The sequence below is a fragment of the Haliaeetus albicilla genome, chromosome 22 (genome assembly GCF_947461875.1).
Source record: "Haliaeetus albicilla chromosome 22, bHalAlb1.1, whole genome shotgun sequence".
Lineage (NCBI taxonomy): Eukaryota > Metazoa > Chordata > Aves > Accipitriformes > Accipitridae > Haliaeetus > Haliaeetus albicilla.
In genome coordinates this window covers 7980759-7998907 of record NC_091504.1, presented here as the reverse complement: position 1 = coordinate 7998907, position 18149 = coordinate 7980759, and the positions used below count along the sequence as shown (strand labels likewise).

Here is an 18149-nt window from a genome sequence, read left to right as displayed (position 1 = left end):
CAGCATAGCATATGGTGAAAGGCATGTAGTGATGCTTAAAGGTGCTTCAGAAATCTTTGATTTTGCTCTTGGACTTCTGTTCTCTGGCTTTTTCTAGTTGGTTATAAGTTCTCAATCATACCGACAGCAGAGCTGGCACGCTGATCTTAACTGTTGTGTGCAGCTGTGGCTCTTCTGGCTGCTGTGAGCAAATGCTAGCTATTCCAAGAGTCATCATGGAGGGGAGAAAGAGGGTTGTGGTGGCACTTTCTGATCTAGCGAGGAAGAAGCAGTGCCAGTATCATTCCTGATGTCCTCATGTACCAGTGGAAATGTGGCTTGCCAACTCTTTCCCGGACTGTGATGCAGAAGGTCCTTCATGAATAGTTTCAGACCATCTACAGGAAGCCATAATCAACATTGACAAATGCTCCCATCTTACAGCAAAGCTGTAGCCCTAACAGAATAATGAATATTGTTGAGTTCTGCTTAGGCAGGTGATTTGAGTAGTTGCTGTTTCTCCTGTTCAGGGCTTCTTAGTATGCAGGAAGGTGGTGGCTTTTTTGGCAGCTCAGCAGACTGAGATGCAGACTTTGCTCTACCTTACGGCTTGCTTGATTGCTGCAAATACCTTACCTGCCTCGGGTCATTTTGATGGGGTTGTCCAGCTGCTGGAGGAGTCTGCCCTACCTGCCAAAATGTTTATCAAAAGCTTGGTGATAAATAACCCCCCTGCAGCCTGTTATGCTGTTGGGAAATGGTTTGGCAGCAGGATGTAATTGCCCATGAGCCAAGGTTTGAGGTGCCAGCTGGAAAGCCATGACCAACCGTAGCTCTGAAAGAGCAGGCAGGAGAGACAAAGTGTTCTGGTTGCCGTCAGTGCTGCATCTTTTGTTTATGGTTTACTTTGTCCTGTGGGCCAGAGAAATCAGTCTGAGGGGTCTTCCAGCCTTCTTCAGCAATAGCTTTTTTCCATCGATGGAGAATACCAGCGAGTGACGCTTTCCTGGCCACCCTGTCATCTACCTGCACTGCACCAAGCTGAGGTCTTTGGCAGTTGTGCGAGCACTTGCTTCCTCCCAGCAGTGTTCTTGTGTGCTTGTGCAAGTGGCTGGAGATCCAGCTCCTAAAGCATATGAGAAGCTTCTTTGGAGGAGTCTGCTTTGCAGTGATGGGTGAGCATGCTGCTTCTCTCTCACTTTTAAAAGCTTATTGCTTATCAGCCTGGTCTAAACCTGCAGCAAGCAGAGAGAGATGATACTTCAAACCTGCTGTCCCCCCCCTTGGTTATGTGGACAGATTTTTGTGTAAGCTCCTGCTGAAAACAAGTTTGGGTTTTGGCAGAGTAAGTGTCTACGTGTGCTGCTCGATACAATAACAGATGATCTCTCTGTGTTCCTTGTTCTTTACACAACGTACTCATGTGGAAATTTCTGTTGCTGGTATGCTTACGGTCGTGCCAATCCCAGTAGTGTGGAACTAAAACAGAGTGGAAATGAACTTTGAAAATCAATTGTGAAAAGCCCTGAGACAGGTCTGGGGATGAGTCCAGTTGTCTTCCACCTCACACGGAAGCCTGTAGGCAGGTTGAGGAGAAAAAGGAGAAAGGCTGTTGGAGGGTTGGTGAGGGGTCCAGAATACCCTTGATTTGAGAACCCGAGTATGCAGCTTTTCACTTCATGCTGTGGGAACCTGGGGTGCATAACACTTACAAAGGTGCTTTGTGAAACTAAAAATTGACAAGTATGGAGATATTACGGTGTTGACAGCCATCTAGGCACTTAGAGAACAATTTAGGCTGCAAAAGGGAAACTGTTCATTTGTCTAGTTGAGTAAATTAAAATTCTGTGCACATTATTCCAAAGGAGACTTTTTTTAAAAAAAAAAAAAAGAAAAAAATGACAGATCTTACTTGGAACTGTCTGCAGAGATGGAGCCAGCTCCCTGTCTGCGTGCATGTCTGTGTACTGTTCTCTCTAGGGGAGAAAATGGTAATGACAAACTGTATTTGGGATGTGTGCTCTAGAAACGTGGTGTCTGGAGCATGCCAGTGCTACTTGGAAGAAGTACGAGGTTATCTGGCAGCACCATGAGCTGGCCAGAGGTTTTTAAGACTGCTTCCTCCATCTTCTGCTGAGTTACAGTAATGGGTCTTAATACCCATGCTGGGGAGGATGAGGACAGAAGCAAGGCATTAGACAGCTTGGCCTTGATGTCTTCTGACCTTTTGGAAGCTTTCCTTGACAATCTTAACTGTAAATGTGCATGCATGGAGCTGTGTTATGACTTGGAGGGTAAGCTGGCAGACAGTGTGTTGCGTTTAGAAATCATGGTCTTGACCTTCCACCAGGCTCCTGAGAACTTGGGTCTGCATTTTTGCTGATGTTTTATCCTTATTCATATTTAAAGACGATCCAGGCTGTGGCTGCCAGCAAGCTTAAAAACTCTCTCCTCCTAGAGCATATTTCTGGCAGAAGCAGTCTTCACAAACTAGATCTTGGGTCTGTTTCTCTTGGCTAAAGGAATTTGTCAATCCAGAAATAAAAGAAGTAGACTTCATTTAACTTGCTGGCAGTTTGTCTTGGAAGGGGGTCATCAAACTTTTTGCTTTGTTATTTCCTGACTCACTCATTCACATGTGCGGCCTGGGAAGCTAGAAGTCAAAACAAACATAACAAAAATGAGAGAGAGAGAAAAAAAAAAAAAGGTCAGAGTCTCTTCCCTCCAAAAAGGGAGGAGTGTCTGTCCGTGTCCGTCCCGTCCCGTTCCCCCCGCCAAAAAAAAAGGCATTTAAAATGTGATGTATCTGGTAGTAGGTATTTGTTTGATTGGGTTCTTGAAAAACAGTATCTTTGGTTTTGTGGAATTTTTTAGTTATGGAAAATCATTAGTTCCTCCTTACTTTTTCCTACCTAAACCTAGGAGAAACTGATTCTCTTCTCCTCCAAAACAAAAACAACCTCCAATTCTTTTTGAGTATGAAGTTTTCTGATTGTTCTAAAAATGACACTGCAAAAATTTACAGAGTCTAGGCATGAGCTCCAGACTTTCCTTAGAGGAAACTGAAGATGCATGTGCCCCCTCCGCCAAATACTTCTGCAATTATGAAAACTCATCGTCAGGTCCCTCAGAACAACCAAACTTTGAAGGGCTCGCTCTTCATGTTGGACTGTCAAACATGAAAATCAACCCACCATGCAAGACTTGCCTTTTGTACTCTCTCCCCTTCTTTTTTTGTACAGTTGGGCCTTTCTGCAAATGGTATACACGCAGATGCTTAGATGTTGGAGGGTCAGCAAGGACAGAAAAAGCAAGCTTTTCCTGGAGAGCAACTGCCTGGGGTGGAAGAGCTGTGCAAGGAGGTTGGGGTTAAAGCTCAAGAATCAAATTGTTCTAACCGAGACTTTTAAAAATTAAGACATTGGGCAGGCTTTTTGAGAGGTGCTTATTCTGAAAGAGCTGTGAGAGAAAGGCAAACAACGTCGAGGCACACCCAGCATATTTGGAGAAAGGCTGCTTTCCCAAGTGGGGGGAACACTTCAAGTGTCAGCTCAAGATAGGACTTTATTATAAGGATTCAAGTGCCTTTGTTGCTCAGATGTCTTGGCATTTATCATGCCCGTGTGCTCCAGATCTCATGTTGATGATTGTTTTTTCATAAACTTGAGGTATATCATGTACATGGCTTCTGTACAGGCTTCCCCCCGTTCATCATGGGCTTTGGTAGCAGCAAATATTGTAAAGCTGTGTTTCAGGAGGACTGGGTAATTTGTGTTTCCCATCTGTGTAGTGGATCTTCTATTTCAATGAATTAAAGGAGCAACTCCACTGGTATGTGAGGGTGCTTGATGGTCTCTGACTTGTACCAGGACAGATGCTAGGCAGTTTGTAAGCTCACTCCTTCACTGTGCTGTATCTAGGCATCTCCTAGGGAGGACTAGGCTGCCAGCTGAGACTTTCCTTTGCCAACTTGAGATCTCTTTTGCTTGCGCTAGGGACTTGCCGTAGGGACGGCTGTTACTGGAGGACACCCCTGATTCAGAGAAGACTGGTTCTGCCGAGCGTGCTGCTAAATGATCTGTAATCCTGGAGTCTAGCTCGGGCTGGTTTGTTTTGCCTTTAGCTTAGTCTTACTGTTGCTGGGTTACCTTTCACTCAGCACTGCATTCCCAGCTGGGGTGCCTCCTCTCACAGTGCGAGGTCATCTGTTCCTCTGTAGTTCCCATTTCAGGGCATCTTCAACTGCAATTCTGTGAAGTAATCTTGAAGTGCCTGTTGTCACTTGAAATGTCCTTGATTGCAAAAAAGAGAGTGACAAGAAGTCAGAAAAATCATGGGAGAGTTGCGGAAAGGCTGCTGCTTAAGACAATTCTCTAAATGCTGTATGTGCCCAACCGGTACTGAGAGGCAGCTCCTGATATGTTGACTTGTGTGCCTGCAGGGCCGTGCATAGCCTACTTTCCTTGTGTCTGTCCTCAGAAATACTTTGATTCAAAAAAAGCTCACTTGGTAGGAGTTGCTGCAGACCAGAATGGTGGCCAGCAGTCTGGTTGTGGTCCTGCATCCTGCTAGCTGAGCTCAGGGTGAGGGGGGAGACTCTCTGAGGTGCTGCTCCATGTCATCACAGCTGCAGGCACAAGCTTCCCTGACATGAGTTGTGCCTGTCCTGGTTGCCAGCATTATTGTGCTGCACCTTGAGAGGTGACTGGGAAGTGAGTTGTGGATGTGGGTGGTGTTCAGGGAAGATGGAAGTGGGCCTGAGGATGCTGTAGGTACCTGTTGCCAGAAGAAAGGGCCTGGGGGAACGTCTTACAGCAAGACCTTTGATCTGACCCTCTGGGGTTTGCCAGTAGCGCTGTACTGTGTTCGTTCTCTGCCAGTGCAGCAGTGACAATTAACAACACCGGCTGCCTTCAGCAAAGCCCAGCGTGGATCCTGGTCATGAGGTCTCAGTCCTGCAGAGATGCTGTGTCGCTTAGTGGCATCACCCAACTTTTTCTTTGCCAGCAAAGAGGCGACAGAATGAGACAGGTTCTGGAGAGGGAAAACGTGCTGAAAACATGCTTCATGAACTTCGTCATGTTCTGCTACCATCCTACCACTGAATGCAGCTGGTTCTGTGTAAGGGGAAAAGAAAAAGACTTGTTTCTGCCTCAGTGAGTTTGTATCAGATTTGTTGCAGAAGGAGGGTGTGTTTTGTTCTTCCGGATACGCAGGAGGAGGAACTGCCTTGGTGACTGTGTAAAGACTGTTGCTTTGGAAAGTATTTGGTGGATGTTCAAGCCAAATCAGGAGTAAAACTTTCCCTAATAGTCTGGGACTGAGTTATTACAGACCTGGTGTCTCAATTTTTGCCCTAGCAAGCGTACAAATAGTGCAGCTGGAGCAATGTTCTCTCTCTTGGCCTTTTGGTTTCTGCATATGGAGGTGGTTTTTCAGGTGTGTCTCCCTTACACTTCTTGATTGCTCCTGATTTTCTTCCACCAGGGAATTCTCTTGGTGTATGACATCACTAATCGCTGGTCCTTTGATGGGATAGACCGATGGATAAAGGAAATAGATGAGGTAAGCTGAATGGAAGAACACATGCAGTGGTCTATAGCAAAAATTTGGGGAGGTATCACCTGAGGTGCCACCTCTGATACGGGGACAAGAATGGCTCTGCTATGGAGAGGAAATGATGGCAGTCCACTAATAAGCAAGGAGACAAGTGTCTGCCCTCCACCTCTGTATAAATCCAGAGTAGTAGGAAAGGGCTTGGGAATGGTCAAGAAAGACAGGAAGCTTCCCTCTAAATCAGACTGTGGCAGGGATAAATTAGTCTTACTTGTCATGTAGGAGTCCCCCTCGGTCACAGAGCAGTTTCTATTTCTTTGCCCTTCACTGCTGTTGCCGGTAAGCAGAATACTGGGTGTAGGCTGCCCTTGCTAAGGACAAGCCATGATTTCTCCACTTTTTTCCTTGTTTAAGCATGCCCCAGGTGTCCCTCGGATCCTGGTGGGAAACAGGCTTCACCTCGCCTTCAAGCGGCAGGTGCCAACGGAGCAAGCCCGGGCTTACGCGGAGAAGAACTGCATGACGTTTTTTGAAGTCAGCCCCCTGTGCAACTTCAACGTCATAGAGTCCTTTACGGAGTTGTCCCGTATCGTCCTCATGCGGCATGGCATGGAGAAGATCTGGAGACCCAACAGAGGTCAGTAGCGAGGGAGATGCTCCATATGGGGAAGGCATGAGAGCTGGCTGGGCTGAAATGGAGGGATAGGACTGACTGCCTAGGTGGGAGGTGTGTTTATTAGTAACTGTGGGATCTGAAAGCACCTGACATGGTGAAACGCCTCAGGTTGGACAAGCTGAAGCTGAGCCGCAGCAAGCTGCCTGCACGCCTGCAGGAACCCAGCAGGCAGCGGTGTGGGACGGGCAGCTCCAGAGGGCAGTTTAGCATGTCTAGGATCTGAATTGCTCCAGGGCATCCTACACCTCTCCACTTATTCTGGATGAGGCTGAGGGCAATTAAGCTCACAACTTGAAAGTACTTCAATCAAATGGCTGTGTGGGATGAATCCAGGCGTAAGCACCTCTGTCCTTACCCTTGCCTGAGCCTGTGTCTCCTGTTTTGGAGGGATGTGGAAGCAGAGTGAGCCCAAGGAGCTGAAAGGGACTAAATCACATCCCTGCTGTCGGTGTGCAGCAGTGGGCTGGGGTATTCCATATATCCAGGCTCATGTGCTGCAGTGTGGCAAACTGCAAGCAGATTCCACATTATATCTTAGCCTGTTGCATTTGAAGCAAAATAGTCTTAGGTCCCACGTTCCTGGGTGGAGGTAGCAGTGTGCTCCACTGGCAGTCTGAGCAGCAGGAGACTTGCACTCCTGAGGTGACCTGCCTTCATATGGATCCTCAGCTCCTGCTCACGAGGGAGGGAAAATCCTGGTTGCCAGCCCCAGTCACCAAATTGTCTGCCTGGGCTCCTGCCCCTGACCTGGCTGCCAGGTCATCCATCGTGGACGAATGGTGAGCAGGAGGAGCTGCATGGCATTCGCAGACCTCTCCTGAACCTCCTCCGGAGGCAGGACTTGTACCTGCTGGCTGCCTGCTTGGGAATAGGGGCTGCCTGCTTGGGAAAGGCAGCGTGGCTTTCGCGGCAGGCTGGAGGTGAAAGCGTGCCCTCGTGTGGCTGCTTGCTGGGAAATCCTCTCCAAGTAGACTTCCCAGAGCAGGCTCACATGATGTACACTGAACTAAGAGGACACTGGGAAGCCTGAACGGGCAGTCTTCTTCTGGCTTGGTGGGATCTCTGTTGCTGCAGGTCTTCTGCAGAGAGCCAGCCCTGTAGCTGCTGCTCTCTTAATAGGTCCCAAGTGAGACTGTCCTGCTTTGGGGCTTGCTGACCCTGTTGCCTCCTTCCCTGGGCACATCCTTCTGGTTGCCAAACGATGGCCTGAGAAGCCAAGTGTCTGGCAGGAATGTGAGCAAGGCACTGCTGCAGAGAGAAGGGGTGGCAGTGTCTAAGCCCTGTGTTGACACCAAAGCTGGTGTCTCGCAAGCCACTAACCTCCAGCAGCAGAGCTTACCTGGGGTTTCCTAAGTTTTTGTCCTAACTAATCTGCTTTCTAGTCAAGGCACCTATGCAATCATTATTAACGCCTCTCCCCAAAGGAGCAGGAACTGCGCAGCATAAGGAATAGTTGTGGGAAGAAGGCAGCCCTTGAAATCTCTTGGCCTTTGACCGTCTTGTCTTTTCTCCCACCAGTGTTCAGCTTACAGGACCTGTGCTGCCGAGCCATCGTTTCCTGCACCCCGGTCCACCTCATCGACAAGCTGCCATTGCCCGTCACCATCAAGAGTCACCTGAAATCCTTCTCGATGGCCAACGGGATGAACGCGGTGATGATGCATGGCCGGTCGTATTCCTTGGCCAGCAGTGGGGGTGGGAGCAGCAGCAAAGGTAACAGCTTGAAGAGATCCAAATCAATTCGTCCGCCCCAGAGCCCCCCACAGAACTGCTCACGCAACAACTGCAAGATCTCTTAGCAGGATGGACATGCCGTGAGCTTCTAACGTATCCACACCCACCCACCGATGTACAGCTGTTTGCACACTTAACCCTTTTCGACTGGATCCTTTTGGATGGGCCGCGGTTGCTTTTCCAATGGCACGCACAAGCGTTAGGAATGGGCTCACGTTTTGGCTTCGCATAGGAAGCGTGGTGCCGGCTGGATCTCACAGCACTGGCAGGGAGAGGACTCTGCCAAGTGACCCTCCAAGAATGCTTTGGGCTTTGCCTCTTGGCCTGGGGTGGAAAATTCAGCAGCTGCTGGGTTGGGGAGGGGGGAAGGGGAAAAAAAGCTCATCCAGTCTCAATGGAGAAATGGATTTAATGGAAGATTGAGAGGCTTAAGGGAGTAGGCAAGGAGAGTCTCTGCTGCAACTTTAACTCTTGGACTCCTGAACAGATTGCTGGTGCAATAGTGATCATTGGATGTAGAAAAAAAAGAAATGGGGACAGGGGACTAATGACAGTTTTCACCAGGATGTTAACCTGCTGTTGCCAAAAAAAAAAAAAAAAAAAAAAAAAAAAAAACCAAGGCAAGGGGAGGGAAGCAGTCTGCTTGCCTTCTTCGTTTATTTATGTAAATATTATACATATATATATATATCACTTGTTTTTTAAGGGTTTTTTTAAGAAGCAGTCAGGGAAAATTTTATGCAGCCATGTAAATACAAGCACTGGATTAACTTTCCCAGTGTCAGCAAAGGGGAGAAGTGGAGGATTTTCTGATGAAAATATACAGATGCTTTAAGAGACTTTCAATCCCCACCAGGGCTTGTGCTGGTTTTTTTTAAATACTACGTATGCAGAAGGAAAGAACAATTTGTGTGTAACATACCCCAAGCTGCTCTATTCTGATCATTCGCTAAAACTTGTGAGTGCTGAAGGCAGGGTGGGACGTAAGTGGATTGAGGGGCAGAGCGGAGAGGCCAGGGTCTCAGGGTTTGTTTTCGGCAGGCAGGATGAAGAGACAGCTCTGAGGTCAGACTGATGCCTTGCTCGCTTCGCACCTTCTGATCTATGGCTGATGTGGGACTGAGGAGCAGAAGGTAGAAGCATCGCACCTAAAGCAGAGGAAGAACACTGAATTTTGTCCCTTATTGCTGCAAAACCTCGGCCATCGCTTCCAGAGCCCTCCATCTGCAATGCCATCCCGCGTGACAGCCCCAGAATCCTGGCTGCTTCTTGCTTTGCTTTTCCAAGGACATTCTGCCTGAGCTAGCGTTGCTGTGGCTTCTCCTAGATGAAAGTGGGGAAAGGACACAAGCAGCTTTTCCCACTGGAGCGTGAAGGAGCCAGGGACTGGGAAGGTGAAAGAGGTTTGTGTGGGGGAACAGTGGACCCCAGCCCCCAGGTCCCATTGTGGCAAATGCGCTCGGCTCTTGTGGTAGCACCAGAAAACTGGGAAAGCAAACTGCTTTGCTCTGTAGGACCGCTCCTGGATTTTAGAGGGGCGTGTGTGCTCAGCGGCAAGAGCTTGAGATGTGCATGTGCTGTGGGAGAAGATCTGTCAAGCAAGGGCATGCGCTTCCCCAGCTTTGCCCCATGGCTGATCTGTGCTGGAAATTCACCTGGAAACTTAGAAATAACACCTAGCCCTTATTCCAAAAGCTAAGCAGGTCTTGGCAGTGGGACTAAGCTATGTTGACAGATTCTCATAGGTGGCCGGGACGTGTAGATTTTGAGTAGCATAGTAGAAAGTGAACTGCTTTTGCTTTTGCTGGGCTGGTCTCCTCAGTGAGGAGACTAGCCGGTACAGTGCTGCCATCTTCCTCCTGGTTGTTAGCAACTCCTCAAGGCCTGGGCTTGCTCTTCTCCCCCCATGCCCCAGAGCAGCTTGTTGCATTGCATGGGCAGAATGAAGCCGCAGCGGCTCCTGCGCGGCCGACGGACCCGCTTTGTTCAAGCAGCGTAGAGGGGCACATCTCTCCATGGGGGACATCTCCTTCCCCTTGCTTCTGAGCCGACCTGAGAGGTGAAGGAGCCTTCCCCCTCCCTGCCCTGCAGAACAAAATACAGTACAGGGGTAGGTCTCTTGGCTCATCTCTAGCATGCTTTATTGCCCAGCTCAAATGAGCGAGGAGAGAATTAAACCCCAGGCAGATGGAGGGGCGAGAAGAATCCTTTGTAGTGGTGGTTTGGCTCAAGAGCAAAGCTGCAGCCGAGCTCGGCGCGGTGGCGCGAAGGCCAGGGGATTTCGAGAACCTGTCTGGGATGGCTGGCACCTGTTTCCCATCACTTAACACACAGCAGAAGACAATCGCTGGCTCAGCAGCCTGGGGATATACAGCCAACAGGTGATCGGCACTGCAAAAGGCGACTTCTCCTGGAAAAACATCATCTGGGCACCGCGGGGTCCCTTTGCCGGGCTGCTCCTGGGCACCGGTGTGTGGGGTGAAGAGGGACGAAGGTTTCCTTTCTGAAATCACAAAGCTGCTGCATGTCTAGAAAAACTTGATGTACCTCTGCTTGGTTTGGCTTTGCCATGTGTGACACCTCCCCATGCCTTTTCCCTGCAGTTGATTTTCCACCCCACCCCCCCCCCAAGGTCTCAACAGATCCAGTCTCCAGTGAGGATGAAAGATTTACTTAGAGGAATTGCTCAGCAAAAAACTTTTTTTAATAATTTAAAAGGAAAAGATTCTTGCATCTGATGTCAACACTAGTCTGTAGCTGCTCTCCAACACTTGTACCATTCCTGAGTTGTTTTTTTTGGACTATCCTTTTATTTTTTTATTCCTTTGTACAGTCAATGTTGTTCAACTGATTATACATGGTTTTGTTTTGTATAAATTAAAGTCTTTTTTTTGTTTTGAACTACCAGTTGAAAGGTGGAGAAGTTCTATTAATTTTTGCGTGGGCTGGGAAGAGGTTGAAGGGAAAAGGTGGTAGTTGTGCCCAAAACTGGGGATTTGGGGCTGCTTGCGGTGCAGGTGCGTATTGCCACTTCCAGATCATCCACAAAATAAATCCTTTTATGTTTTCTGGGGAGTCTTAGAAGTCATGATTCCTGGCTCTGGTGGCTTTTGCCCTTCTCTATGCATGCAGAAGCTAAATCTGTTCTTATTAAAGTCTTGATTCTCACAGAATTGCTGGGGTTTGGGTGGTGTAGCTCTAAGAAAACACAGACTAGTCTACAACACATTCAGTATTGTAGGTGGCTGTAGGAAGCCAGGCTCCTTACCAGCTTGCGTGGGGTTGTGCGCAATCCTTGGTTCAGGGGGATGGGGTTTGCAAGTACAGTCGAAGCCTTAAATTGCCTCTTTGGGTCTGGGTAATCCTGGGGAGTGAGGACTTGAGTGCTGCGGCAGTTTTCACCCTTCCTACCCAGACTGGAACAAGCGGAAAGTCAGCCTGCGATAAATGTGACTTTGAAATGGAGATGATGCCGCGGGGAGCTCGGAGCATCCGTGTCACATTGGGCTGTCCCTGGGGTTGGTGTTGGGAGGCATCGGCTGGGGCCAGGAGCCCCAAAGAAGGGGGGTTTGCTCATGGGGTGGAGGGAAACTTCTCCTTGCCTGATCCTTTTCTCTCTTGCTCCCAGCCCACCTCCCCTTGACCTCCCTTTTCCCCTGCCTGCTTGCTTCCCTAGGATCAGATTTTCCACTTCGTACCAGACTGGCCATGCTTGTTTTAACAGCTTAAGTAGTAATTGCCGGGGCTGGGAGGGGGCAGGGGGGAAATGAGATAGTGTCTGCAGCCTGGAAAACCCTGGAGCTAAGGTGAAAGCCTGGTCAGGGAAGAGTCGTGGAGACTTTTTTTTTTTTTTTTCCTTTTCAGGGGGGTTCTGGAAGTGTCTGTTCCCTCTCGCCAGCAGAGCTGAAACAAAGGCTGTGTGTGGTTTCAGGTGGGGTATGGACAGCCGGAGCCCATTACGCTGGAGCAGCAGGGGCTGCCTTTGCTGCAGCTGTCTCTGCTTGGGAAGAGCAGGGCAAGAAAACACGCTGCACAGCCTGAACATTGGGGGAAAGGCTAGAAGAGCTTTAGGGGTCCCTGTTCCTTGGAGAAAGAGGAGGGAGCAGGTTGCTCTGGGCTGATTCAAGTCTCTCCTAGTTGAATGTGTTTCTCTGAACCCACCTTCCTAATTTTAGGGTATCTTGGGTTGGTCCCGCTGTCCCCTGTGGGGTTGTACCATGCAGGCTGTGAGGAAATGGTGACCTTCATCTGACTGCACCCCAGATCCTTGAAAATGAGGATGCACCTACCCGTGGGTGCATTGGTGGGACAGGAGTGCTCCCTGGGTGCAGGGTGTTATCAGGGTGGGGGGACACATGGTGCTGTGCCCTTCCCTCCAGGACAAGGTGCTGAGCTGCTTCCTGTGCTCCCTTGTCTTGAAGGGAGAGGATCAGCCATAAAACACATCCATGCCTGGGATCTTTGAAAGCAACCCCCCAAAAATCCCCGTTTTGGTGTGCAGCGGGTGCTTGGACACACGGCAGTGAACAGTTTGGGAAAAACTGAAGTTACGGCTGCTTTAAGCCATTAGATGGTGAAAGTCTGTCGTGGGCTTGGTCCAGGGTGGGGAGAGTTGCTTTTTTTTTCCATCTTCTGCTGAAGCACTAGAAGAGGCCGGGCAGGGGTGCCCAGGCATGGGTGAGGGTGTCAAGTCGTTGGGAGCTGCATTTCCAACCACACGGCATCCAGCATCCCTCTGGCTGGCCTCGCACTGCTGAGGCAAAAGTTCCCGGCAGGCGCTTGTCCCGGCCTCACCGCTTTTGATCCCGGTGACGTGGGGATGAGGTATCTCGGGGTCTGGTGTGACACATGGGCCACCCCTCAGGGACTGCTTCTCTGGCTCTAGAGAGGGGCCACTGGGGCAGGAGTCAACCCAAATCCCAGCACCGGCGTCTTCTTAGACCATGTTGCTGTGACCACATGGACCCCGGTGTGGGGATGGGTGAAAGCTGGACTCCAGATATTCTCCCCCCCTCCTGCACCAGCACCCTTGGAAGGACCCTGGGGCACACTGAAGTGGCTCTATGCCCCCAGACTGCATCCTTGGGGAGCGAGGTGCCATGACAGCCTGCCACGCTGCCTCCCAGCAGGAGCGAGGAGCGTTTGGGTGTTGGGGATCTCCATGCCTAACGCTGCTGCAGGCAGCCGATGTCTGGGGTCGGCTGGGTGGATCCGGGGGGCTCCAGGCTGCTGGGACAGGCAGGGTACGGGCCCTGGCATCTCCCAGGCCAAGCCGTCCTGATGCAATTCCCTGTTTGCAAAACACCTCATCAACCTCCCCGTGAGTGTCCCGGGGCAGCATAACCTCCCCTCCACGTCCAGGGCCAGCCAGACCCTTGGGCAGCTGCTTGGCCGTGAAACCGGGGACCTTGGGCACGGCCATGGGACATGCTCCAGCTCTCCACACATGGTCACGGCAAGCTGATGTCAGACCTGACCGTGATTTGGGATTTCAGGCCCCCGGGGAGCCGCAGCAGCGCCGTGGGCAGCACGGAGCCACCGGCAGCGCAGCCGTTTGCTGGCCCCGGCGGCTGCTTGGGCAGGGAAGCGCCAGCGGTTGCAGGTCGCGGTGCTGTGTCAGCGGCACCAGCTGGAGGTTAGCGTGCCGGGGCACTGGGGCTGTGTCCTACTCGCGCCAGCGTGGCGGGTGTTGAGGAACCCCCCCCCCCCCCCAAAACGCCTGGTCCAGTGCAACAGGGCTTCCCCTCAGGAGTCGCAGACTGGGGCGCACCAAACCATTACATGCAAAAACACCTCTGGGGCGTGTGTGGGATGGGTTCCCTCCCAAAAATGTCCATTGCCCCCTTCACCACTTGCACCCCCCCAGTTTGCAGCCCTGCAGAGGGGAGGCCGGAGGTGCTGAGCTGCCCCCACCGGGGCAAAACCACCCTTGGGTGAATTTGCTGCTTCCCAGGAGCTGCAGACCCCCCGCCTTGGGCGCTGAGTGGGTCACGGCTCTCGCCAGTGCCGGAAGAGTTAATGCTCCCAAAATGCCATGAAATGTTCCTGCTGCAGGTCAGTCTCCACTGGGGATTAAGGAAATCTGGCCCGGGAGCCAGGCCCAGCTCCTGCCAGCTTAGGGCCGGCTGCGGGACGTGCTCAGGGAGGCAGTGGCAGGATTGAAGCCCAGGCACAGCGTGCCGGAGCCCTCCCGCTGGGGTCTGGCACGGCCAGGCGCTGCCTTCCAGCTCAGAAAAAGACAGCCAGGCTGTAAATCAGCGGGGAGGGAGGGCTGGGAGCCACCGCCGGGCTGGGAGAGCCCCTCCAGGGGGGCTGGGTGGGCACCCACCCTGCCAGGCGAGCCGGGGGGTCCTGTGCCGGGCAGCGCTGTGCGGCACTCGTGGGATGCTGGCTGGCGAGCGAGGATGACCAGGGTGGACGCATGCTGGTGACGGCACCCTGGCGCGTGTCCAGCCTGGCTGCCTTTGCCCGTGGTGCCAGTGGGCGCGAAGAGGCGAGGTGCGGGGTGAGGGGCTCCCAGGCCAGCCCGGTCCCCGGCAGCCCCTCAGCGTGGGCTCCGTGCGTCTCCCCGCCGGTGGCCCTGTCCGAGTGGACCGCAGGCTCTGGCTGTTTTCTCATTCTGCAGGAATTCAGCTCCGTGGGCTGGGCGGGTTTTTTTGTGTCCGCCCCCCCCCCCTCCCCTTCACTCTCCCTCTTTGGAGACTTTCTGCATTCTGCCTTTGATCTCCCCCCCGCCCCGTGTTTGCCCAGCCGATCGCTGGGCTCGCCGGGGTTAGAGGCTGAGGTCAGCGCCTTTCCCATTCCAAACACCCAGAAACATCAGTGGGAAGGGAGGGGATTCAGATTACAACCTTCCCGTCCTCCCCTTCCACCCCACTCGCCCCGCTCGCCGTGCCGGCGGGGAACCGGCGATGGACTGAGCCCCTCTTGCCGAGGGACGCCGCTGCCACCGTGTCCCCGGCGCCCCGAGAGCCGAGCGACGGCGATGGATGGAGGTGGCGGGCAGCATCGCCCGTGGTCCGGCTGGCGCTGGGCGTGCTGAAGGGCAGAGGTTTGGTCCTCTCCTCCTCCTCCTCCTCCTCTTTGTCCCCCCTGCCCGCCCGCCTTCTCCCTCGTCCCCTCCATCCTGAATGGGATTTATCCCAAGGCCTCGCCAGCGAGCCAGGCCGGCGGCGTGGGGTGGCCAGATGCCTCCTCGCGGGAATTTCGGCCGCCCGAGCCGGGGCCGGCGAGCGGGTGGGCGGCAGCGTGGTCCCCTGGGCGTCGCGCTCCTCCTGCCTTTGCTGGCGGCGGCGGCGGCGGCCGGGCTGAGCCTGCAGCCGGGCAGGATGCGGCACCTGGGGGTCTGTCCCAACCAGCTGAACCCCAACCTGTGGGTGGATGCCCAGAGCACCTGCGAGCGGGAGTGCCAGGCCGACCAGGTGAGTGGGGGGGGGGGAGTGGGGACGTGTGGGGATGGGGCTCTGGGGGGGGCATCTCCAGGTCCCCGACGGAGACCCTTTGGGGTCCTGTGCCCGGTGGCACAGCCGGTTCAGTTGTTTTGGTGCAACAGGCTCAGCCCGGCTGCAACTTTGCCCCCTCGAGCCCCTGCTGTCAACTGGCATGAGGGGTGCCCCGGGGGCCGCTCCCTGGCCCCCCCCAGTAGGCAATGAAACTGCTTGCTGCTCCCCCCATGTCCCCTCCCCGTGGCTAGGACACCCCCTCCATGTACCCCCAGGATGCTCCCACCCAGGCAAGGGGCTGGGATGAGGGGAATGCGTGTGCTGGGACAGGGACCCCCATCAGGCAGTGGACAGCCTCCCCCGGACCCCCCTCCCCAGCTCTCTTCCCATGGAGCCCACCCACGGACTGGGCTGCCCGTCCCAGAGAGCCCCAGCTCCGGGCTCCACAGCGGTGAGCGGGGGCACCAGCACCTCCGCCCCAGTTAGGGCTGCCTGGACCCAGGGGGAGACTCCTTTGCAATTCATCTGTGTAATGAGTTCTGCCTCCCCTCAGCCAGCAAAAGCTGAGAGGGGCGAGACGCTGTCTGCCAGGGGCAGAAGGGGGTGTCATCACTGCAGTGCACCCCTAAGCATCCTGGGGGGATCGGGGGGGGCGGGGGGCTCGCTGAGGGCAGACTGCGGCCAGCGCAGCCGTGCCAGGGAGGTCTGGCTCTTACCCAGAGCCCAGCGATGCTGAGGGAGCACAGGGCTGCGCGGGGGAAACCTGCTCACCCGAAAGCCCCACAGCAGGTGGGAGCAGCACCCACAGCCACGGCACGGCAGTGACCTTCACGTCCGTGTTCCCCCCCCCAATCTCCTCTCCCCTCCCCGGCCAGGACTGCGAAGGCTTTGAGAAATGCTGCACCAACGTGTGCGGGCTGAGGAGCTGCGTGGCTGCCCGTTTCGCCGACGGCAGCCTGCCGGCGCTGGCGCTGGCGCCGGCGGCCTCGTGCGAGAGCTTCGTGTGCGCGCAGCAGGGCTCCGACTGCGACATCTGGGACGGGCAGCCCGTCTGCAAGTGCAAGGACCGCTGCGAGAAGGAGCCCAACTTCACCTGCGCCTCCGACGGCCTCACCTACTACAACAAGTGCTACATGGACGCCGAGGCGTGCCTGCGTGGCACCCGCCTCACCACCGTCCCCTGCAAGCACATCTTCACCTGGCCCGACACCAGCCCCGTGCCGCAGGAGACGACGGCGCGCCCCACGCCGGGAGCTGGCCCCGAGGTGCCGGTGCCCCCGGCCCTCTACAGCAACCCCTTCCACCAGTCGGTGCGCGCCGGCGGCACCGTCAGCTTCCGCTGCGACGTCAGCGGGCGCCCGCGGCCGGACATCACCTGGGAGAAGCAGAGCGAGCGGGAGGAGAACTTCATCATGCGGCCGGACCAGATGTACGGCAACGTGGTGGTCACCAACATCGGCCAGCTGGTCATCTACAACGCCCGCCACGAGGACGCCGGCATCTACACCTGCACGGCCCGGAACGCCGCCGGGCTGCTCCGCGCCGACTTCCCGCTGTCGGTGGTCAGGCGGGAGCCGGGGGGGACCCCGCGGGCCGGCAGCCCCCAGCCCTTCCCCAGCGCCGAGTGCCTGAAGGAGCCGGACCGGCGGCGGTGCGAGGCCCTGGAGGTGCGCTGGCACTTCGACGCCAAGCAGGGCTCCTGCCTGACCTTCCGCTACGGGGGCTGCGGGGCCAACAGGAACCATTTTGAGACCTACGAGGAGTGCCGGGCTGCCTGCTTGGGCAGCGCCCGCCCTACCTGCCTGCTGCCCATGGTGCAGGGTCCCTGCCAGAACTGGGAGCCCCGCTGGGCGTACAACCACCTGCTGAAGCAGTGCCACTCCTTCGTCTACGGCGGCTGCGAGGGCAACACCAACAACTTTGAGAGCAAGGAGACCTGCGAGGACGTCTGCCCTTTCCCCAAGAGCCTGCAGTGCAAGGCTTGCCGCCTGAAGAGCAAGATGGTGCTGAGCCTCTGCCGCAGCGACTTCGCCATCGTGGGGCGGCTGATGGAGATCGTGGAGGACCAGGACTCCGGCATCGCCCGCTTCGCCCTCGAGGACGTCCTCAAGGATGAGAAGATGGGCCTCAAGTTCTTCAATATCAAGTACCTGGAGGTGACCTTGACCGACATGGACTGGAGCTGCCCCTGCCCTAACATGACGGCAGAGGACGGGCCGCTCATCATCATGGGCGAGGTGCACGACGGCATGGCCACGCTGGACCCCAGCAGCTACGTCCGGGCGGCCAACGACAAGCGGGTGAAGAAGATCTACGAGCTGATGGAGAAGAAAACCTGCGACCTCCTGAACCGCTTCCAGGACTAGGGGAGAGCCGGGATGTGATGACGTGGGGGGGGGAGGCCACAGACCCACCATGGGGGGGGGCAGCCTGGGGGAACCCCCACACCAGTGCATGTATCTAGGGGTTACCCCTATTGTGTAGTCCCCCCCCAACCCCAAGCTGACCCCCAGCCCAGCTCTCACCTCCTCTGTAATTTATCTGCCGCATGCCCCCCCCGCCTCCCCGTGTACCCCCCAGCCCAGCCAGCAGCAATAAAGGACTGGGTTGGGTTGCAGAGGGGTGGGAGGTCTGCCAGGATCCCCCTCACCCATAAAAACCTTCCCACCGCACCGAAGCCTCCAGGCCCAGTGTAGCACCCCTGGGTGCTCCTGGTGCAGGATCTGACCGGCCCATTGGTGCTGTGGAGGGGACTGGGGATG

General features: G+C 54.6%; 2 protein-coding genes across 3 annotated transcripts in view; both read left to right on the top strand.

Moving 5' to 3' along the window:
• The window catches only part of RAB40C (RAB40C, member RAS oncogene family), a 38133-nt gene extending 27281 nt beyond the window's left edge, over nucleotides 1–10852 (top strand). Inside the window, exons 5-7 of the mRNA XM_069809589.1 lie at nucleotides 5467–5544; nucleotides 5950–6172; nucleotides 7730–10852. Of these exons, the coding sequence (XP_069665690.1) occupies nucleotides 5467–5544; nucleotides 5950–6172; nucleotides 7730–8010 (582 nt within the window). The 3' untranslated portion in view covers nucleotides 8011–10852. The remainder of the gene's footprint in view (nucleotides 1–5466; nucleotides 5545–5949; nucleotides 6173–7729) is intronic.
• Nucleotides 10853–14293: 3441 nt separating this feature from the next.
• Nucleotides 14294–18128, top strand: WFIKKN1 (WAP, follistatin/kazal, immunoglobulin, kunitz and netrin domain containing 1). Of its 2 annotated transcripts, XM_069809588.1 has the most exons (3): nucleotides 14294–14996; nucleotides 15093–15366; nucleotides 16263–18128. In XM_069809588.1, exons 1-3 carry the CDS (start codon nucleotides 14935–14937, stop codon nucleotides 17751–17753), a joined length of 1827 nt encoding a protein of 608 aa, XP_069665689.1. In that variant the 5' UTR covers nucleotides 14294–14934; the 3' UTR covers nucleotides 17754–18128. The 2 variants fall into 2 exon arrangements, with proteins under 2 accessions (XP_069665689.1, XP_069665688.1); XM_069809587.1 differs by having other exon boundaries at nucleotides 14946–15366.
• The last annotated feature ends 21 nt before the right edge of the window (nucleotides 18129–18149 follow it).